General features: G+C 37.2%; 1 protein-coding gene across 1 annotated transcript in view; it reads left to right on the forward strand.

Annotated features, from left to right (window-relative positions):
* Positions 1-317: 317 nt before the first annotated feature.
* DYNC1LI2 (dynein, cytoplasmic 1, light intermediate chain 2) overlaps positions 318-23,320 on the forward strand; it is a gene marked incomplete at its 5' end in the record, with an annotated part of 25,270 nt that continues 2,267 nt past the window's right edge. The window contains 11 exons of the mRNA XM_010290068.1: positions 318-391; positions 818-934; positions 7,103-7,333; positions 14,093-14,259; positions 14,621-14,714; positions 15,288-15,423; positions 15,762-15,873; positions 16,980-17,039; positions 17,777-17,818; positions 18,274-18,391; positions 19,389-19,505. Of these exons, the coding sequence (XP_010288370.1) occupies positions 318-391; positions 818-934; positions 7,103-7,333; positions 14,093-14,259; positions 14,621-14,714; positions 15,288-15,423; positions 15,762-15,873; positions 16,980-17,039; positions 17,777-17,818; positions 18,274-18,391; positions 19,389-19,505 (1,268 nt within the window). The remainder of the gene's footprint in view (positions 392-817; positions 935-7,102; positions 7,334-14,092; positions 14,260-14,620; positions 14,715-15,287; positions 15,424-15,761; positions 15,874-16,979; positions 17,040-17,776; positions 17,819-18,273; positions 18,392-19,388; positions 19,506-23,320) is intronic.

Consider the following 23,320-nt stretch of genomic DNA (forward strand, 5'->3'; position numbering starts at 1 on the left):
GTTTTGGCAGTTGCGTGACCTCTTATAGGGGAGAAAAAACTTCATGAAATGTTGCTGCACGTGTTTTAGAAATTATGAAAGCTTTTCACAAAAAGGTGGTATATTTTCGGTCTTTTAAAAGGAACTTAAATCTTTTAATTGTAACATATCTAGTTTGTAAATAGAATGCACGTAACTGGATTGGTCTGCGCAGATCTGCTGAGCTCATCGGTGCTGTCAAATGGGCAGTGTGTGGGTTGTGTTTTTGTGTGTCTGCGCACATATGTGCGTGCAGCCGTGTGCCTGTCAGCCTGACAAGAATGATGCTTTTTTTCTAGGTCCTCAATACTGAGTGAAGTTTCTACCCGGTCAAGATCTAAATTGCCATCAGGCAAGAATATTCTTGTTTTTGGTAAGTAGCATATGCAAGTAGTTGGGTGGTTGGGGTTTTTTTGTAGAAACGAAGCGTGTTTAAGACAATGATGTGAGCGAACTGACACATCAGTTTGTTAAAATTAGGTTATGTAATATGATCTATGGTATTTTCGTCTTCAGGCTGATAGATTTGCTTTCTTTTTGGCTTATGCTCTTAGAGTTATAGCATATATTTAACCAAATGGAATGTAATACAGAATAATTAAGTGCTTCGTTCTTATTGTGATATATAAAGTGTTTGATTTAGCTGGAATACTTGAAAGAAAACCATGAATAAGTATAGTCGAAAAATGTGCAAGGATGCTTTTGATTACTTAAGTGTGTTTTCAAGAATCTTTTCTATGAAGTTAAAATTAATTCTGAAAGTGTCTTTTTTTTTTTTCCTGTGAAAACTTACTGGCAGGTGATGATGGTTCAGGTAAAACCACACTTATGGCTAAAATACAGGGAGCAGAGCATGGCAAGAAAGGAAGAGGGCTGGAATACTTGTATCTAAATATTCATGATGAAGATAGAGATGGTAAGTTCATTTTTTATGTAATCTCTTTATTGTAATTAAGTAGCTAACGTGCTTTTTTTTATAGCTGTCGTTTCATCAGTGTATTTTGGGTCACGCCCAGGTAGTTGGTTCAAGCATTGTTCTGTATGGTTTAGAAGCTGTATCAGTTTCTTAAAAGTGAAACGCATTTAATGTTCAGTGTACATTCTCCTTTTTGCCCTTCTTACAGCTTGACCTATGTATGATGAAAAAGTATGCTTGAGCAGCTCTCAGGTTCCATTTACTTTTAGGGTAGATACATTTGCTGATGTTGACTTACACCAAATGACAATATGTCTGCTAATGACTACTTGATAACTGTAGGAACTGATACATCCATATGAATTTAATTCTCTGTATGGATTTCTGGATATGGAGGGGCTGTGTGTGGAATTTTGGTTAACTGTAACTGAGACGTTCTGTTAGAGTTGAATGAGTGAAGAACAGAACTTAAAAAGTCAGAATTAGTATTTCCTTTTCTCAAATTGGAGCCTGTCTCTTTGCCCCTTGTCTTCCTTTGTTGCTGTTGATGATTAGTCTCCTCTGCTATATGGGAGGGAGATGATGACAAGAAACAGTTTAAAAACAGGTGTAATGATCACTCTATTTTTAGGAAGGTTAGGGACAAAAAAGGTGGGAAGTGAATTCCTTTTCCTTACCCCTAAATTTGTGTCTGCTTGTCTCATTTTGGGCAAACTGCTGGACCTCTTTGTGTTACTTTTGCTGTCAAAAATGGGGAATAATAGTCTTCCTATTTGTGACTTCCTTCTGAGTTTTCAGTTCAGAAGAAGGAAGCACTGACAGTGGTTCATCCATGTGCCTGAAAACCAGTGAACTAGGAAGATCCTATAATGGTATTTTGGAAATGTACTGAAGGCTCGCACGAGTGATTAAGTACCGTATGTGACTGGTTGTTACGGAGATTGGTCCTGCGCTCACAGGGTAATAATAAACTGGCTTTGGATACTAAGTTAGGCAAAATTAAAGGATGAGTATGTTGCCTGTGTCTTCAGTGGCCACCTAATCTTGCAGTTCCTAAAAATCTTTTGTGGTGTATTTTTTTAAGTGCTGAGCCATTCTTGGCTTCTTGAGGTTCTTGGTGTCAGTGCTTTCTCACCATGCACAATCTACTTTAGTACTGCGGAGGACCCGCCCCTCCCCCCCTTCTCATTAGGAATGTTAAGACAGCCTATGACATGAGGCTTCTTGCAACATCAAAGGAGATGGTATTATAAGTAGGAAAATGTTTGGTGTGCTATTTTTTCCTGGTGCTGTCTGTCAAACCTCAAGTATGTCCCTACTTTGGAAATACTTGTGACTATTCCTGAGTATCTGGAAGTAATAAGTATTTGAGATGATTAGGAGAAGCCTGTCATAAGAACTCAGGGGGCACTAGCAGGAAAAAAGAGAGACCTTTTTGACTACCAGACTCAGCTGGAGAATTCAGGTCTTTATACATTCCTTTAATGGATGTATTAGGATCTAATAATACATACCTTTTTCCTTTCTGTCTCATTAGCGTCATCAGCAAGCAAAATAAATAGCAAAGTGGGTCAGGACCTCCCAGCAGGCAAAGATAATACTCTTCTTTCTCTAGGACAGGTTTGGTTTTGTTTCTTTAAACTCTGCAGACTTTACATGTGTGTGTGCTCAGATAGAGATTTAGGAACAAAGCCTTTATAATTGACCCACAATTCTTGGAAGCCATGAAGAAACTGAAGATAGGCATTCAAGAGCTTATCACATACTCATTTTTGAGGGTATCTGCTTTTTGTTATACCCCAACCTAGTCAAGACCAGCAAACCACAAGGATTTCCAGGGGTGTCAAATTAACACTGGTAACTGAAACTCTGTAGTGGAGTGAGAAAATCTTTTAAACTCCTTTCCCAAGCTATAGAAGCTTTCTTTGCCTTTTTCCTCTTCATTTCAGAAGAGGTTATTCTGTCCAGGAGAAATATTTTGGTCACAGTGCCGAGTCATTATCTACCTCAAAGCTCCCTTTGGGAATCTTAAGGAAACTCTTTTTGTGTTGCTGCTTATTCTGCACCCCCCCAACCCAGATCTATCCACCACCTTCCCCCCTGCCCTGGATATTTGAATCTGGCTTCTCCTATATTTGAAGTGGCATTACTCTAGATTGCTAGGTGCATGCCTTAGTTTACAGTTACTTTTGTCTTTTCCCCTAAAGATTAGATCAGTGATTAAATTGTTCCTTTTTTTAATAGTTAAACAAATGTGTAGAAAACACCTCTTTTTTTTTTTTTTTTTAAGGACCCCCGTGGCTAATACAGGTGCCCACTAACTTTTTGGTTTTCACTGTCATCTGCTTGTTTCTTGGTACTGGCTGATACCTAGCTCGGATTGCAAGATACACATCACCACTGCGTTGGTAATTAGCCGGTTCAGTCCTGTTACATGGTAGTGGTTCAATGTAACATGTAGTACTCTGGTCCCTAGGTCTCAGGGTAACTTAGAGTAAATCCACTACTGAATCTCCACTTGAAAAATCTCCTTCTTAGGGTACTATCTCAAATTTTGCCTAGGCTAAGGCATTTGTTAAGAAGAGGTTTGGGGATGCCCGAGAAGCAATTGTGAGGGAGAGGGGATTCTCCTAGATTGTGTCATGCATACATGACACCGTAGTTCATTTGGATGAAAGCACTTACAGCACTAGCTGTAAAGTTAACTCAGAATATTAAATGACCTTGGAGCTCAGGCGTGAGAGCCCTCTGTTAGTGGAATTTCTCAGGGAGTGTGGCCAGTTTTATTTTTTTGCCTTTCTTTGTGATGAGCAGATGTTCTGTGTCTCTATTGGTTAGTCTGCTTTTGAGAGCTGAGAATCCTAATTCGTAGGAGGTTTAAGAGAGGCTCTGCATAGTTTTCTTAAAGGGTATGTATTTCTAGAATAGCTTTCAGAGTCTCTTGCAGCGATGGGGGCAGACTTAAGGTGAGGAGACAAACCACATCGACTGGTTTTGTAGTGGTACTATATGGGTTAGCTGGCAATTATAAACAGCATAGAGAACTTCCAGCTGACCTGCCTCAGATTACAGATGCAGTACAGTTGTCCTGACTGTGCCAAATGTGCCAGTAAAGTAGAGCCATTCTGTTGTTGATATTCTTACTTTAACAAAATCAAGTAGTCTTATTTTTTTGCCTGAGGTTTGGACTGGCCTCAGTCATAACATATGCATATTCCAGTTGAACTGGTTGTTCCAGATTGTACCAGCAGCAGCTCACTGGTTTCTAATGGGAAAATTGTCTTTTTGTCAACATCCTTAAAGTTGTTCTCTTGAAAAGAATTTTGCCCTGTTTTGCTTCTCTTCACAGCTTGGGCAAGGGATATGTAATTACCACTGATACTTTTTTGAATAAATGCAGGAGATGTAGTTGCAGTTCACAGAATCAACCATCTGCAGTAAAACTCATCAAAGCTGGAAAATATTTTTCATGGCTAAAGGGATAATGAAATATTGACAGGATTTAGAAATGTAGTTTTAGCAGCTATTTGTAATAGTCTTTAATAAGTAGCACCTGCTTTTCCAACAGGATCTGGTAATTGTTGGCTCTGTTTTGGTGTCTCATGTCATAGCCACTGTGAAAGGCTCAGTTAACATTCACATCATATGACTAACTAGGAGCTTGATGTGGTGCTGACAAAGTTGAATTTGCCATCAAGTCCTTGCCAAATTGTGAACAACCAGTACCGTATTTGTAGCAAAGGTAAATCACAAGCCATACTTCTTTACCGTAAGAAAGGAGCAAAACTTTTCATTTTCATGCAACGTTATCGTGTTTTTTCTTAAAGTACATTTTAATGTGAGTGGTAGGCTTCCAATCTTCCTAGCAGATTGATTTCATTTGAGTGATGGTTCCAAGTGCATTCTAGTTCCACATCTATTCTAGTTCCAGTGTGTATTCTAGATGTTAGGCAGAAGTGAAATCCTTAAGTAGGACAAAGGTGTTTAGCAAACAAAACTTTTGTAACCTTTAGAAGTTGGCTTTAAAAAGTGACTTAGGAGTAGTGAATTAGGATATTTATTAATTTTTGTTACTTGCTAAGGTGTGAAAGTCTTTTCAGAGAAGCTATGGAAGTGCTGGTAAGAGTTGTAAGCTTTCATAGGCTGTAGGTAGACTTAAGTTAGGTTTTTAAAGCTTTCTCATTTGCATCAAGGAGGCAGTTGTGCATAGGCATAGTTAATGTCTATTTATAACCTTTAACTCACAGAAACTTCACAGGGTTTTTATTCACTGGTAGATTTCTGCTTTTGGGAATATACAAGGGATGCTTCTGGAATGTGGAGGATAGCAGAGTCCTGCATTGATGTTTCATTTACTATTGTGTAATAGTAAACATTTAAACGTGTTCACATTATGTCCTAGCTTCCTTTCAGTTTTTCCAAACTTTTACCAGGCTTTTCCTGTGTCCTTGGAGGTCTTCTGATAGCTTTAGATGTGTACATCCAGTGCTGTGAGAACCCTGCGTGATATCAGTGAGATGGTTTCCTGAAGTGGGGGGTAAGAGAGGGGGAAGACAATTGATGAATATGCAAAGATGCATTTCTTAGATACACAACGATTATCGTAACTCTTACTGCAAAGGATAGATCTGAGATGCGCGGTTGGAAGAAGATCTTTTAAGTTAAAAGTATAACTGTTGGCCTAATGCTACTTAAGGAAGGAGTATAACAAATGCAAAATGAAGACTGCCCATGTGTAGCATCTTGATGTAATCTGTCGGCAACTTGGCTGTTCGGCAATTTTATCCAACACCTGATTAGAAGGGTATAATGTATATCTCTGTACACTTTTTTTTTTTTCCTTCCAGCTTCCTTAGTCAAGTTTTTGCCTTTTTCTAGAGTCAATGTTTTTGGTCCTGATGGATTCTTTCCTAGAGTGAAGTGATGATAGCCACAGCAACTTGATTTATTTTGTGAAGTTAAAGGATTTGGAGTACAGGGCAGGGAAATATACAGAGGCAGAATAATTATGAAGCTCAGAAGCTGTTTTGAAAATCTGGGCTCTGCAGTGATTGGTTTGCTGATCCCAGTATTTCAGAATTCATGTATCTTGTATGTAATGTCTATGGAGAGACACACTGTTCCTTCTGAACAGCTGTAGTAGAATAGTTCCACTTCCATCCACTTTGGAAGAGGTGCTAGGAAGAGTCTAGAAGATAGAAACAAATGGAGTTGTTCCTTTGCAGGAGGAAGTTCTGAGGATAACGTAATTTTTTTTTTTTTTTTTTTTTTTTAATTTGGACAGAATTGGTTGTTCAGAGTGCCTGATATATCACTCCTGTGTGATGTTCCATTTGCATTTTCTTCTGTTCTTGGTAAAGCTCAGGTTTGGGGTAAAACTTCTCATGCCAGCTGTCTGTCCCAGCCGATTCCCCCTATGCCCCACTCCTTGCATTTCAACAAAAAATGTCCAGTTGCTATCAAAACACTGGGGGGGAAGGGGGGGAGAGACACACAAAAATTAAAATACCGAATCGTTTGTCCAGTACTCATTCTGTAAGGAGCCTGCAAGTAGGAGCCAATATTAAGTCAGTGTGAATTAAAAGCAGGTAGTAGAATGTTAAAGTTCGGCAGGTTGTAAGTTTATCCTCTGTTTGCTCCTCCTTCTCCTGTGCTAGAAACCTAAGCTGCTTATTGCTTGTATCTTGTTTGCAGCTTATTTCTGTTGTGAGATGTCCTTAGCATGTTAAACCAGCTTATGTGTCTGTGGGACATCTAAGGCTTCCCTGCTGGGCTCAGCCATAACCACCCCTTTTTGAACTTGGAGTTACATATGTGTCACATGTATTCTGGTTTTACTTGCAATACACATACTTCAAATTCACAGACGTTGTGCGGTATCTAAAAACTGGTGTGTCAGCTGTTCTCAGTAAAAGCCAAAGAACAGAAACTATTTTTTTTTTTTAAAACGAAAAGATTCTGAACCAAGAAAAAAATCATGTTAAATGAAAGCATCTACTGAGTATTGTAGGCATTTACACATGTACCTGTCTTAAAAATAAACAGGCAAGGTCTACTAGGCAGGCTTTAGTCTTCCATCTCACACTACTCTACTCATCTGTTTGCTTGTAGACTAGCAAAGCAAAAAGTTGGCATCTGTTGAGTTACAACTGTACCTTTTCCTTTTAGATCATACTCGCTGTAACGTTTGGATTCTGGATGGAGACTTATACCATAAAGGGCTATTGAAGTTTGCAGTTTCTGCAGAATCCCTGCAAGACACCATTGTAGTCTTTGTTGCAGATATGTCTAGACCTTGGACTGTTATGGAGTCTTTACAGAAATGGGCCAGTGTCTTGCAAGAACATATTGATAAGATGAAAATTCCTCCAGAAGACATGAGAGACATGGAACAGAAGTGTAAGTCTTGTCCTCTTTTTTTTTTTAACTAGCTCTTGCAACTTTATTTTGTAATGATAAATTTCTTCAGATTAGTTTTTTGAGAATGGGTTGGATTAGAATTGCTTTAAAGTTGTGATTACAACTCTAATGCAAATAGACTCTTAATAGAGTCTATTTGCATTATTTTAAAGCTTAATAGCTTTAAAATAACTCTTCCAGTTTTGCTGTACTAACAAAACATCAGGTGAATGAGTGGTCTAAATCCCTTGCACCAATGAGATTTTGATAATTTGATTTTTTTAAAAGGCCAACTTTAAAAAAAAACACCCTCCATACAGAATCACATTTTTTAAAATAGTGACAAAATTCAGTAATGAAGTGAGCTGTCTGCTTTCCTGTGGTATCTCAGCTAGGTCGCGTTCCCATACTGCGTTTGTCTTCCAGTAGGCCTCTTTGCCCTTGTTTTTTATGAGGTTCAGACTGTGGTCCTGGTACATCTAATTGTCTCTCACTACAGCCATTCCTACCCTGTGACTTTAGGAATGTTGTATAAATTAATTTTCTTTCCTGGCATATCTGTGGCAAGAAAGAATAGGGTACTGGCAAGCAGTCGTTGCTGCAATATTGTTTCCTGCAGCTTCCTTTCTTTCCTAAAATAGTTTTGAATGTTTCTTGAGAATTATTTCTGTTTTCATATTGTACTACTTCAAAATAAATTCCTTCAGGGGAAAAGACCTTAGCAACATGCATTCCTTTTCAGCTGAGGTATAGATTCAGCGAAGATTCAGACTGATTCCTGACTTTTGTTGAGGGCTGGTGGCTAGCTGTACTGGAGTGTTTAAACCTTGCAAATGCTGCCTAGTAGCTTCCTTAGATTCACTTTAGGGGGCTGTAATCTGTTTCACTTGTGACCATTCAGATGTATTTCTATAGCTGATACCCTTTCTGAATGTTAAATACTACTTTCCCAAAAGGCTTGTGCGTACAGCATACTAGCTTGAGTTTAAACATAATGATTGAAACCACCTGGATTTGATCATGAGTTATATTAAAAAAAAAAAGAGACCATTTTTAAGGGAAAAAGCATTCTTTTTTTTGTGTGAGAGAGATTTTTTTTTTTTAAATGGGAGATGGAAAGGCAGTTCTAGTCTCAAAATACAGCAGCTAAACTGATTTGCACTTTTCTGAGACACACCAAATGTTACGGCAATTCAAATAAATGTGGAGTTTGTGCAGTTTAATTTTACTTTTCAAAAGAGAAGTGTGTTCAGCCTTCACTAAGAGGCTAGTGTGTGGAGGAGTCAGTTTCAGCTATGGCAAAACTTTAGCACCGTGTTTGGGGAACTTAGAAGTCATTCCAATAGTATTGTCTTGGGAGATTTCTAAATTGAAGTATTGTAGAAATTCCTAGTTTCTCTTGCGCTTTAATAGTGTCAAGGGAAAAGGAAAATTTGAGAGCTGCCCAATTCACACGCTTGCAGGACTCTGCTGCCATCCTGTGGCTGAGTGGTGAACGTTGGTCCAATATCAGCAAACAGGTAAAACAGGGGCCTTAATGGCTCCACTCCCAAACTTCCATCTTGTTCCTTTTCTTGGTCAGCGTAGGATGCTTGTGTCATCTCAGATACTTGTCTTCTGAGTTCTTGCAGACTGCTTCTAAGGCCAGAGCTGTGCTCAAAACTTTGGCCACCATAGCTTGTAATGCTCTTCACAGTAAATCGTGCTAAAAGAAATTCCAGTTGTGACTGTAGCTGTATTAGTGTAAGTGCTTATACAATATAGAGCACGCATGTCTGAAAAATGCCTTGTGACTACAGTCATAAAGTTCAACATCAATAAAGCTACACCAGCAAAGTTTTCTTTACTAAAATCTTGCTGCATATGCTTCCTGTGATAAACTGCCACTTAGAAAATAGAGAATCACTGTGCTGCAATGCCCAGGTATAAAAAACCTGGGACAATAAAGCGCATATGCAAAGCAGGCAGTCAAAACGTAGAAACGGGGTGCAGAGTGAAGAGATGTGCTAAATTCATTCCAGTAAAGCCCAGCTGGTGCATAACACCACGTGGATGTATATGTTTCTTGACTTCAGCTTGCAGAACCGTATTTCCTTACGCTTGCTTCTAGATGGAAGCTGCGGCTTGTGAGCCAAGCTGAATGTGTACAGTGCTTTCCCTAGTTATTATACTCTGTACCAGTAACCGGTAGTTCTTGTTGACTCTGTTTTCAGGGGGATTGTTTTCTAGTATTACCACATTAGCATCCGTTTAAAGTGCTGCTAGGTTGTTCTTTCTCCATCACTAAGGTCTTATTACCAGTTTCCAGAAATCCTTTTGTTAACTCACCATTCACAATGGAATTGAACTTTGGACTGCTTGTCTTTGTTTTCAAGGTTTTTGTGGCCTGTCTCCACCCAGCCTTTTGTCTTATTTGCCATACTGACTCTTGCCTTTACTGGGTGGATGATGCTAGGCTCCATCTGGTATATGAGAAGCTTTCCTTTTGTGTTAGAGAGCTTCCAGGATGGGAGGCAGGACAAACATACGGAAGCAACAGGCTGCCTTGAAAGAAATTGAGTTATTCAGAGTATACCAAGAGCATTGTTTGTTTGCACTCATTCGTATCACTGGGCTGCTCTGGAAATTCCTTGCTAAAAGCTCGGCTAGTGTGGATTCAGATACATAATGTCAGTTCAAATGTTCTAATTTAATTCAGGCTCAATTATGATAAATTATTGTTTAAGTAACACACATTTAAATAATTATTTCAGGGAAGTTCTAAATTTTGCCTCACTGTTTATGACAGCAGAGCAAAAAAGATGACTGTCAAGAGTCAAGAAAGGTAGAAAGGAAGTATACTGGTAAAATGGCTATTAATGTCCTCTGGAGCATTTGAAGCTAAAGACTTGAAACACAGTAACATTTTTTTCTGAAAATGAAGTAGTGTCTCATTCAAGCTGAATTTGTTTCAGGTTCTCTGCCTTTTTTTTTTTCTGTCTGACGTACAGCTGAAAGTATTCTTAAGCTAAAAGGTAAAAGAAACTTACTTTGCCCAGATGTCTTTTGTCTAGGAATTCTTTTCACAAGACTAAAATTTATAAAGATAGTGCACAAGAAGCTAAAAGCTGCATGACTTGATTGTGAAGCTTAATAATGGATTATAAATATGGAATGATTCTCTGAAAATTTTTCTGCATTTTTCTTGTTCTGCTGTTCAGTGGTTTTGTGATCTATCTACTTAAGTAGGTTGTAGTGTTTGTCTGCCACTTCCATTTGCATTTAAACAGTACTCCAGGATTTTATTGTTGCTAAAACAGTCAAACCTAAGAATAATTGTAGATTCTTTTCTTGGTGGTACTTCGAGTCAGTTGCTCCTGTGACATCTGTTCTTGTTATAGTTAACTTTCAGAAGGTTGCGTAAATAAGCAGTAACACCGGAACAAAACAGTTAACTGAAAACTTGCGTTCATTTGCTGTGTTAAATGCAAAACTCTAAATAAAAGGGTTTTTACTTAGATAAGCCACAAGTTTGATAGATAAAGCAGCACACTGTAGCAGAGGTGTGATTTTTATGGCATATCATTACCTGGTGATAATTTTTCAAATGTAATAGGCTGTTCCTAGTACTCAACCCTACTGATAGGTAGCAGAATATTACTGAATTACCAGATGAACAGTTGTTTTTCTGGCTTCCTATTTTTATATGCATCATCTTATCTGTATTTCCTGCTCAAAAAAATTTAAGCCAAGGTAATTTTCCCCTACTTCTTAATAAAGAGAAGAGTTATTTCCCATACCATATAGAATGTGATTCCTTAATATGAATTATGTGGAGGAGAAAATATTCATAGCTCACTAGAAAAAAGGAGAAAGAAAAGGTAAGCTGTTTGGGCACATGATGAACTTTATGTCATTAAAAGTTTGAGGGTGGAGATCAAGTGAGAAATAAGTATGGGAGCTAAGGAATAAGTATTAAATTGCCGTGTGACAAAGAAACACTAACTGAAGTGAGCTGCTTTATCAGCTGCTTACAATGCAGTTTGTTCATAAGAGGTAGTCAGACAGCACTTGTGATACAGGTTTACTTGGATTTAACAGGACGAAATTTTGAATGGGAATGGGGATTGAATGAGAGTCTTTAAAAAGTGTTTAAGAGCCTGTCACTTACAGGCATTTAAACCAGTTTAAATCAGAAACAAGTGTACCTGCATTCAAGATACAGTAGCTAGAGGTTCCTAGTATAGCTTTTACCTTCTTTTAACTCCAGTAGTTGCTTGTTGAGCAGATCCCCTTGTTAACTAAAGCTGAGGCACTGGCACAGGTTACCCAGAGAAGTTGTGGATACCCCATCCACGGAAGTGTTCAAGGCCAGGTTGGATGGGGCTCTGAGCAACCTGGTCTAGTGGAAGGTGTCCCTGCCCATGGCAGGGGGCTGGAACTGGATCATCTTTAAGGTCCCTTCCAACCCAAACCGTTCTATGATTTCTCAGTCTCTAGTCAGGGACTAATGCCAGACCATACGCATTATTAACAATCCACAGCAACAGTTCATCTCCACAGTGAAGTGTTTTTTTTTTTTTTTTTTTTTGTCCCTCCATGCATGGATCAGCCGGAGTGAGATACAGCCTTGTTGATCATGGTCTGTGATGCATGGTGTTTGTTACCGCTTACTCTTAGGGAAAGGGAAGAGTTGTGAATCTTAGCTCTCTAGGGTGATGGCCTTCATTCCCAAGCTGAAGTTTCTGTATTCCATTTGCTATTATTTATATTAGGAGAATTCTTGGGGTATCTTGAATAATGATTTGTATCATGTTGTCAGAGTCTTACTGTTTTCTGTTATACTAACAGATATCTCAGTGAAGAAAAGATTTTTGTGCTTTGATATAAACAAAACCTGGGAGGAAACTAATGTCTGATTAAAATGCTGTAGTAAATTGAGAGCAGTATTGTGAAAGAATATTTTACATCTGATTAAGTCAGAGAGGCTTATCTGAATGATTGTAGTGGATGTAAATGGTATTCTTTTAACTGCTGTAATATACTTGTGTTCAGTAGATTTCTTCCTATTCTGAGCTAGGAAGAGTCTGAGTAATGAAATAAGTACTTTTTTAAAACCTTTTTCTAGTTAAATGCTCTGGAATTAATTTGCTTTCTGTGAGATAGTCAGTAAACTTGTTTAATGTACAGAATGTAATGTATAATGGAATTTTGATTTCCAGTTGCTGACTATGACATAGTACTAGAGGAAAGCATCTCTTTGAACCACCAGGAGGCACTGTGTCCCCAAGCTTAAAGGCAACTGCATTCAGTTTTTTTAATTTATTTTCTTGGACCTTGGGATATGTTGCATTGGTAATTGGAAATCTTATGGTCTATATTTAATGTGGGTTTTCTTAAGCCTTCGTCTGGACTAGAGCTCTCTTGTTTTCCACAAGAATCACACAATTTTGTATTTCAAATAAAAATTGTAGATTGTGCAGCTTTGAACAGAAGTGTTTTTCTGATTTGTTCCTCATTCCACATGCCCGTTCTATTGCAGGAATGGTTCCTATTTTGAAAAGGTACAGTGACTTCATTTTGCAAGATTTGTATTCTGAACTCTTCTGAGGTTTTACCACTTCCTAAACCTCAGAAGTATCAGATGGCCTGCAGTACAGTTGCAGTTCCTTCCCTGTCACATGGATGGACGTACTGAACAACACTCTCTTTGTGACTGCTGGAGATTGGGAGCTTTTTTGAAGAGATTTCCTTGCTGTATGTACAGTCAGCTTGCTCCCACTGTTGCTAAAATAAAGACGCCTTCATGGGAGTAAATCATGGAGCTTTGCTTGCCTTTTTCCTGAGGGCTCCTCATGGTTGAGCGAGGAGGAGGCTTCGGGTGGGATTGTCATGTGAGGGAGAGCCCTGGGCCTTTGGGAAGTGCTGTGCCTGGGAGCAGACACATCCAGTAGGCAGATTTATCTGGTCTGTGGTTTTCATCCAGAAAAAAGACACAAAAGCTGTAAGCTGCAGCCCAGTTTTGATAAAACATCCATGGGGTCACAGTGCGCTTCCAAAAGGGTGTTAATACTATTTCTTGGGCACTTCAGTATTTGATAGTATTCAGTATTATTGGACCACTCACCATTGCCATAAAATTAAAACACTGAAAACATAGAAAGCATCTAGCTTCCCTTGGACTCCATTGTAGTTTTCCAGAATATAACTGAGTCTCTTCAGATAACATTTAGGAGCTTTAGGAGCCTGAGTCTGTATTTATGCAGTGTATTTTTTATATTTCTAGCACTGCACTCCTGGAACAGAAATGTAGAATAATAGAAACTGAAATTGAGTAATAGTTTCTAAGAAAGGGTGGCTGCTTCAGCCTGGTGTTTTCTGTGTCTATTTAAGTTTTCACCATGCTTTCGTCCAAAACTAGGTACAAATTGCATGGAGTTTAGGCTGTGTTGCTAAACTACATTTATGTTTTCCGTTGTCAACTCTCCTATAATGAAATGCATTGAGTTGAGGCATGCGCCCTTGTGCATACTGTAGCTCTTGCAGCTAGTTTTGGTTATTTGTAATGGCTCCAAATTGCACTCAATTTAGCTTGCTGTAAATTTTGGTGGAGGAGAATTGTTCTGTTTGAAGGCTTAAGCTTGCATTCTGTTCTCATGTAGAGCCTCATTATAAAAGGGAAAAAAAAGTTGCGATTTCTAGTTAGTCGTAGATTAATTATGGTTTAAAAAGAAGAACTAATTCCTTTGTTGCACCTTAAGAAGATCTCTCTCTTAATAGTTATAAAGGAGTTTCAAGAGTATGTAGAACCTGAAGAAGGCTACCAAGGATCACCGCAGAGAAGAGGCCCTTCTTCTGGCCCAGAGGATGAACATGTTTCTTTGCCACTTGGAGAAAATGTGCTGACTCACAACCTTGGTATTCCTGTGCTGGTAGTTTGTACAAAAGTGAGTTTCTAGTTCTCTTTGCTACTATGGAAAAGTTTAATTCTCTTTGCTACTATGGAAAAGTTTAATTTTCTTTTAGAAGGCATGCTTTATACAGACATGGAAAAAGAATTCTGGATTAATAGTAAAGGGATTTATTTTAAAAGCAAGCTTCTGTCATCAGTGTCAATTTTTAATTTTGCAGAAGGGCCATAACCTTATCAATTACACGTTAATTACTTTATCTTTTGATTTGTTGGTGGCACTTTAAAACCAAAGGCTCAAAGTAAATATGTGTGTAAATATTAAGGAAGGTGTTTCAAGATGTGCTGGGAGTAAATTACTTGGGTTTTCTGGTTTTGTTTTTCTCCCTTTCGTCCAGTGCGATGCAGTAAGTGTACTAGAGAAGGAGCATGATTACAGAGAAGAACACTTCGACTTCATTCAGTCACACATTCGTAGATTCTGCTTACAGTGTATCCTTTCCTGCACTGAAGAGAATTGCTGTAATCTGGAAGCAAGAAAATATGTTTTAGTGTTGAATTCAGCACATAAAGTTAACCTGAGAAATTGCGCTTCAAGATTGCTTGTTATTTAGTTACTTACTGTGTAGCATTTGTTGGTTTGAAATTGCTGAGAGGTGTATAAAACTTCTTATAGTTTTAAAATTGTGCATGGGATTTGGACCTTTTATTCCCTTACAAAGGATGTCTCTTGCATTTTGTGAGGTGTGTTTTCTTGGTTTTCCCCTCAGAACTTCTAATTTCCATGTAAACCTGAGATCTCAGCTGTCTCTTAAGTTTTTGACATTTTCAGAGTTAAGTGCCTGGGTGGGTAGGTAACTTTTGTGTTTGTCAAAGAAAAGTATCATGAGTCTTTTCCTGTTATACCCCTTTCCTCTCTCTGAATACTAAATGGCTATGGCTTTTGCCTTGAACTACTTCTCAAAATTAGGTCTAGTAGATATATGTTCATTAGCTCATGTTTTGAAATTCTTACTATAATTTAAAAACTGTATATTCTATAATTTTCCTTAAATGAGTAATCAGATGGGGCTGCCTTGATTTATACATCAGTTAAGGAGGAAAAGAACCTTGATCTGTTGTATAAGTACATTGTACATAAAACATACGGTTTTCAGTTTACCACACCTGCCTTAGTGGTAGAAAAGGATGCAGTTTTTATGTAAGTCAGTTGTATGAGCAGCATGATTTCAGATTGTTTTCTATTAAGCACAACACTTCATATAACACATATATAAAAATAACTTCAATAGTTTGTGGTGTTCAAAAGCTTAGTATGTGAGTCTTCTGAAATCCTGAATTGAAAAAACAACTTAGTGCATATTACTTGGGTTACTTGACTCAGCGTATGCCCTTCCGATATTCTAGTATCTTTCGAATTTAGCTGAGAATTAGGACTGATCTGTAGTAAAATTGCCTTAGTCAGGTAGGGGACAGTAAATAAATGGTTTCTGTGTGCTTTTTGTGACTGAAAAGGCAAAGCTTTCCTTCTTTTTATAGACCTGCCGGTTGGGACAATGAAAAGAAAATTGCCATTTTACATGAAAACTTCACAACAGTGAAACCAGAAGATGCATATGAGGACTTCATTGTAAAACCTCCTGTAAGAAAGGTAAAAAGGGGTAAACTCTTCCCTGCCCCCCACAAATAAGTGCAGTTTGCCTAAATGCCTACGAATAACTATGAATATTGAAGAACTGCAAATCTAAATGTTTTTTTTTTTTTAATCCAAATGTGTGAAACATCAGTCTTTCATTTTCGTGTTGTTTAAAATACTGCAAGCAAACACAGAAGTCATTCACCGTAGTGAATGAAAGGCAGTCCAAAAATAACAGTTTCACACGAACCTTTTTGCATGTGTGGGGCAAAAACACTTTTTGAAAATGGAGAATACTGTTGTAGGACTTCAACAATTTACATATATACACACATGGCATTGAGGTTTGCCATGCAAATCTTGTAAAACAAGACAGTATAACACTATTGCATTAACGTATTATTAATGGCAGATTTCTTCATGTAAGGCAAGAGCAGTAAATAATCCATATAAATTCTGTATAATGATAATTTTGTGAGTGTAGGTACACAAGATATATGGAAAATGGATAATATGGAAAATTGTAAATTAAATTGTATTCTGGTCTGTATTGGAAAGCTTCTTTTAAAACTTTCTTACACGCTTTGTGTTTCTAGCTTGAGCTCCAGTATTTGGAGCAGGGAAGAGCTGTTTGAAGCTTTCATGTAAGGGAAAGGTTTAATCCTGTTGTTTGTAACCCATGGCACCTATAGGAAATAAACTGCCTAGTAGCAGCGTTATGACTGATAAGAGCTAGTGCGATGCTTTTGGGAGCTGAGGGATTGAGTGTGGGGTTTTATGGAGTAAGGTAATCTCAGGTCTTCGAAGAGATGCTGACGAGATTAATACCTAAACTTAAAAAGATGAATGTGGCTACTTACCAAGTACTCATCTTTCTAGGAGGATATCTACAGGCTGGCATCAATGCTAGTCTACTCCATTCACTTACAATATTTTTTTAATGACAACTTCTTTAATGTTGCTACGCTCTTAAATGTGGAAAAAGTTGGGTGGTTTTTTTTTTTTAAGTGAAGTATGCTATTAAAGAGTTGCCTCTTTCTTCCCTTTTGATCACCAAAACATAAAAGCAGTTACAGTAATTACAGTTTTTACTTCTAATAACTAAATATTTTGTTCAACAGTTAGTCCATGATAAAGAGCTGGCAGCAGAAGATGAACAAGTATTTCTTATGAAGCAACAGGTAAGAAAGGAAGAATGAAAATTAGTCCTTACTAAATAAGATTTCACTTTAAGCTCTCCATTGTTACTGCCTTCAGTTTTTCATTCCTCATTTAAATCACTGGATAGCCACTTTTCAGCTTTGCAAATTCAGATATAATTGTGAAACAAGACTTCTTTATTTTAACAAATACGAGTAGAAAATATGTCCACTTATCTCAGTAAATTGAAAGGAAAATATGCTGAGAACAGAAATAATTTACACTTCAAAGGAGAAGAGCAAGGAGGTAGTTTGAAATTTTGCAACATAGGTGTATTGATCTGTAAAATATAAATGCTTTCAAAACATAACATCTTATGGAGTGTTGCTGTTTTCTTACAGCCAAAGGCTTGAAAGACTTTAAGGTGTCAAATTCGGCTATGCTGTATCTTGTTATTTTCTTTACTGCTCTATTGTTTAAAAAAACCTAGTCATACTTTCCTGTATAGTTGATTATAAGTATCATAGAGGTTAGACTTGGGTGTCTGTGGTTCTGGCGTACAGTTCTGGAACGGCTAGGTAAGACGAGGGGCTGAAGCTTATTTACTCATTTTAACTCTGTCCTCTAGTGGCATAGTCTGGAAGTATATAAATATCAGAGGAAGCCTTTAAGTATCAGGGGAAAAAAAATCAAATAAATTAATGGTTAGTCAGCTCCATTTATATTCCTTTATATTTTCTAAAATATATTTAATATTCTTATTATGTTGTTTTTGCAGTCATTCCTTGCCAAACAGCCAGCAACGCCTACAAGAGCATCAGTAAGTAGATTCAAGAAAAGAGTAGGTGTTTTGCTTCCTTCTAGAGAAGAGGGGAACAATTCTAACCTGTAGAGGTTCATTTTGTAAATGTAAATGTAAAATACATAATCTTGCCAAACTGCAGAAAGTAAATTTAAAAAAAAAGTGGCAATATTTTGACGTGTTGCTTATAAATTACATAGTGCTAATTCACTGTGGAAACATAGAAATATCTGATGATTATTGAACTGAAAATTTCCTACAGTGATTCATCCTTTCTTTTAGTGGAGGTACGTGCCTAAAATAACTGGTGGTGTTTTGTTTGGAGTTTTTTTTCCCCCCGCAGTGTATGCAACTGCGGGGGGGAAAAAAAAAAAAAGGTTGAAGAAGTAATTTGTATGTAATATTACACTTGCTTTATATAACTAACCCATTTAAGTTCTTCTCTGATTTGTGTGATTTGGACTTTTTTTAAGGAATCTCCTGCAAGAGGCCCTGCAGGATCCCCGAGAACCCAAGGCAGAGCTGGTCCCACCAATGTACCCAGTGCCTCACCAATAACGTCAGTTAAGAAACCAGATCCAAATATTAAAAGTATGAATAAGCATTTTACTGTTTTTATCATGTGTTACTTCCCTTAAAAAAAAAAAAAAAGAATCCTGTTTTGTAGAAAGATTTTGGCATTTATTCACTAGTGGTATAGTTTAATAGTTATAGTAATAGTAAAATAGTAATATTAAACTAGTATTAATTTAATAACAGGAATGAATTTGTGACATAGTTTCAGGTTTGATTTTTTTCTCTTTTTTCTTTTTTTGTCATTCATATGACTTGAAGTAGAGTTCTGTTATTGCCAAGCAGTCAAGAGTTCAAATAATTTCCTTAAGTTGCCTAAATACATTTATTATGTATCAGTTGGACTGTTAGTGGGGACTGCTTTAAACTACAGGCCCTTTTATACTTCATATCACTTACTGTGGAATCCACAATGAAACATGTTCTTCTACTAAACCCTTTCTGGAATGTCATTTTCTATAGTACATGAAGTACCTGGGAATTTGTACCCTTCCCCTTCCCTCAGCTCTAAGATGGTAGGGCCAATATTGTTTTTAATTATGCACTGTGGTGCCATACCTCACTTACAGTGGATAAAATACTCATGCAATTCTGGATCATGTCTCATTGCTGTATATCCAGGTTCTGATTTATTGAAAGTAGTGTGGCATGAAAGAATGCCCTAAAACGTCTGTTTAATGTTGTTAACGAACTTACAAATCTTTGAATTGCACACCCATACTCAATACTTTGTTTCTTGGCTTCTACATTTAGAAAAAACAAAAGCATACAAATATTTAGATTAAATATTGTGAAACACCCCTGTTCCAGAAGAGCAGTAATATGCTTTTGGTCATCTTACTTTGCCAAAGAATGCAAAAGACCAGGGTCTTTAAATTGAGCAAGGAAAGACTCTCTCATATTTGAGGTTTATTTCCTTGATTGGTAAGAGAGTTATGTATGTATGGAAAAAGTTCTGTCATTTACCAGCAATAAATATTCTGTGTATGCATATATTTATTTGTTTTTTATTTAGATAATGCTGCAAGTGAAGGTGTCTTGGCTAGTTTCTTTAACAGTCTCTTGAGCAAAAAGACTGGCTCTCCTGGGAGTCCTGGTGCCGGAGGAGTGCAAAGTACAGCCAAGAAATCAGGTATTGTACTTGTTATTGCAGGCTGTTTCGCATATTTTTAATATTTTATTTGTCCCACATTGGTCTAACTGCATGTATTTTTTTAAACTGCTAAAGTGACAGATGAGAGTGCCAAAATGCACAGTCTTCAAAAAAACCCTAAACTACTGCAACTTCACAACTCCAGGGCTTCTGTTAAGCCTGTCATAACTTGATTCTTCAAGTGAAATTATACTGCTGGGATATAAATAACATTTGAGTCTTGATCATATTCAGGAAGTGCTGATTTCTTTTTTTTTACTTCAGAATTCCTTCCTTTCTTGACATTTAACTGTTGCTTGAAGGAAATGCAGTTTATTGGGTTTGGACTGTGGTTTCCAGTCAATCTATTGAAATCTCTCAGGAGTTCAAGTTTAAATTAATTACTACTTATGACAGCTTGAAGTTAGTATTTTATTGTGATCCAGCACAACTGGTAACACTGATTAAGTGGATTTGTTCTGTGTATGTGCCTGTGACTGCATTGTATGAGATATTTCCTGATAAGTAATTGCACTAGTTTAGGTGAAAAGAAACGAAACCCATCAGAATACTTGGTACCTTTACAAAAGTCAGTGTTGTAAAATGTGTGGTTGTCTCCCCAGTGTTAGAAATTTACTACTTCAATTATTTAACTGTTTCTTTTTGATGCTGGCATTCCCATCACGCTTACATTCAGGAGCCTTCCTTCCAGAATTATTTCACTACTAAATAATTGATAGATATTCTATTTTTGATCCCAGACTTGTGAAATCATGTAAAATTTAATGATGATGCCAGACCCATGGTTTCTGATGCTTAGAGGCCCAGACATTCTGAACTGGAAATGAAAAATATAGGATGCCAGCCACAGTGATGATATTGCCAGAAAGAGAACCAGAGCAGTTGTTGGAGTGTGGGTACTTGCACTGAAACTATTCCTGGAGAGGGGAAGTAAGGAGATTTTTTTTTTTTTTTTTTTTAATTTGGAAGGTTTTTATATGACATTCCATGCTCTGAAAGCTCAAAAATGGCTAGAATTTGACTTAGGCAAGTTGGTATTTTGTTGGGTGTTTTTTTTGTTTTTGTTTTAGCATGATGAATTTTGTAATTTATCTTTATTAGATTTATTTATTACAAAGATTGCAAGAAAAGAATTATTGGTCATAGATTATTCAGATAGTATTATTGTAGCTAGATTATGAAATATTTAATTATTTTTTTCTTAATCCAGAATGCCCTGAAAGGTGTCCCCTGCTTCATCAAGTCCAGCCTCATGCTATTACTGAATACAATGTCAAACTAACTGTTTTTATAGAAATGAGACTAGAAAGAATTTTTAGGGATTATTTAACCCATGCTCTTTATCTAAAGCTGAATCAGTTAGGGAGTTCCTGGCTAGTGATAAAAAAAGCCATCATAATCTGAATAAAAGATGTAATGTCCTCTCTCTAGGAACCCTATTCCAGTACTTAATTTCTTAGTTGTTTTTTTTTTCTTTTGTACAGTCAGTATTTCTTAATCCCAGTACTACTTGTCTTGTTTGAGTGGAGACAGAGATCAGTGTAGCCCCTTTGTCTTTGCAACAGTCTTTTGCTGATTTGAAAACTATTACCCTTTTGCCTGTGACTTTTTTCTGGACTACAAAAATACTTATGTTGGCCTTTCCTCACAGGATGTGTTTTTATGGCTTTGATAATTCTTACTGTTCTTTTTTGGACTGTCTGCTCAGATGACCTGTTTCTTTTGGTGCTCAGAAATGAATGCTGTATCTCAGACAAGGCTTTGTCTGCCCTAAGTTACTTAATCTGTGTTATGTACTGTGCTTCTGTTTAGACGTCTCAGCGTGGTGCTAGTTTTTTTCTATCTGTATTATCTTGATCAAGATTTGTTATAACAATACAGACAGTCACAATTTCTGCCTCCTAGTAAGAGGTTTTCTAGTTTGTATCAAATTACCGTGGTATTTCAAAAGGTCATACGTCTGGTTAATCATTGTTTTCCGTTCTATTATTATGCACCACTTTGATAATATATATAAATAACTTTTTACCTCCAATCCTGTCTTTCAAAATCCTTTGTAGTCCCTTCAAGGGACTTGCTTGCCTAGATATTTGATATCTTCAACAGTTAGGGTAGATTGCTGAATAAAAATACTGACTAGTACTATGGAGAACTAATGGGTAATTTTATGAATTACAATACATTCATTTTTCTGAAATATCAAACCTGTTGGTTTTTTCCTAGTTTATTTATATGAAGGTTATGTAAGACGTGATATCGACCACTTCTTCCTTCTCTGCAGGACCTGTTATCCTATCATAGAAAGAAATTTGGGTGGCTTGACAGAACTTCTTGGTAACAGATCCGTGTTGATTGTTGCTAGTAGGCTGTTTGTAAACACCTAAAACATAATTGCAATTTCTGGAAAAAATGCTAGAGTAAAAACTAACTAGTCTGTAATGGGCTTTCCTCTTTCAGTCTTCTAGAACATCATGTGACTTTCAGGAGTTTTCAAAGATAACAAATGGCTATGTGTACTTTTTTTTTCTTCCCTGTGTCAGCATTAACATCTAATTTAAATAGAATATTTCTCTCCTGAAGCATCTAGAGACAGCAGTCATGTATCTTTTCTTAACTTTCTTGTTTTATTAGACTAAATTAGACAACTTCTCTTCTAGTTTTCTGTTAGAGGTTGAGCTCTGTTTTCCCTACTAGTTTCTCCTTCATTGGTTCCCGTCATTGGTTTATCTTTTCTTGAACGTGAGTGATTAGAATTGTGTGCAGTACTCCAGACATATCTCATTGTAGTGCCTGGTACAGCAGTTCTTTTTCTTTGGTGGAAATACTTCTCCTGAGTTATCTCAAGATTGCAGTTGGCTTTTCTTGGCTGCATCAAGTTGGCAGCTCATGCTCATTCCCTGACTTTTGGAGCAGAACAATCGGCTTTCACTCACAAGGGAATATGCCTGTTCCTTGTCAGCTGATGTGCTCACATCTTACTTTCCACCAATATAAGAGTAAACTTTCCTGAGAAGGTAAGGGCTCCTAACATTGATTTCTGAAAAGCTCTTTTTGAGTTTATAAAGTAGCAGGTGCTGGTGATAACAGAAAAGATTACTTGCTCTTTTGTGGAAGAGTTGAGGAGAACATCTTGGAGAAAGTCTTATTTACGGCAGCATGCTCTGTGTGAGTAAATGTGCTAAAATGATCTTTGTAGGCATTTTAAATGTCTAGTCTAAGCTGTTTAAAGAGCTTCTCTAGGTTTTGAGAAGGTTGACGCTAAAAATATTTAGCTTTAAAGAGACCATCTGTTTCTCCCACAGCTACGAATATCCTGTGGTTGACATGTTGAAATTCTGTCACAGGATGAGGGAGACACTGTGGATCTCAACATACTGGTCAGCCTAATTGATTGATTGTTTTCTGCTATGTTAACTCTTACTTGAGAGAACTCTCATTTGGGCAGATGCTGCAACGTCATGTCTGTTTTTCATGCTGTGTAATTCCTCACCCATCTTACTTGCCTTTATGTTTCTGGACTGCTTTCTTCCACGTGCAGACCATGATATTTCAAAGAACTTCAACTGGTCGTTTCTGTGGTGGATTATTTTTCTTTGCATGGACTTCTAGACTTAAAAAGTTACTTCGTTTATATTCACAAGAAGGTTTTTGCAAATTCTAAGCTTTGCCTTCACCCTTCTATTCCTGTGCAATAGATAAAGATGTTACTCTAATCTAGAAAGGAGGATACATATAGTTGTATAGAACACATCTAATTGACTGAGGCCATTTCCATCCTTGACAATATTTTTGTA

Source organism: Phaethon lepturus, unplaced genomic scaffold (assembly GCF_000687285.1).
Source record: "Phaethon lepturus isolate BGI_N335 unplaced genomic scaffold, ASM68728v1 scaffold26376, whole genome shotgun sequence".
Lineage (NCBI taxonomy): Eukaryota > Metazoa > Chordata > Aves > Phaethontiformes > Phaethontidae > Phaethon > Phaethon lepturus.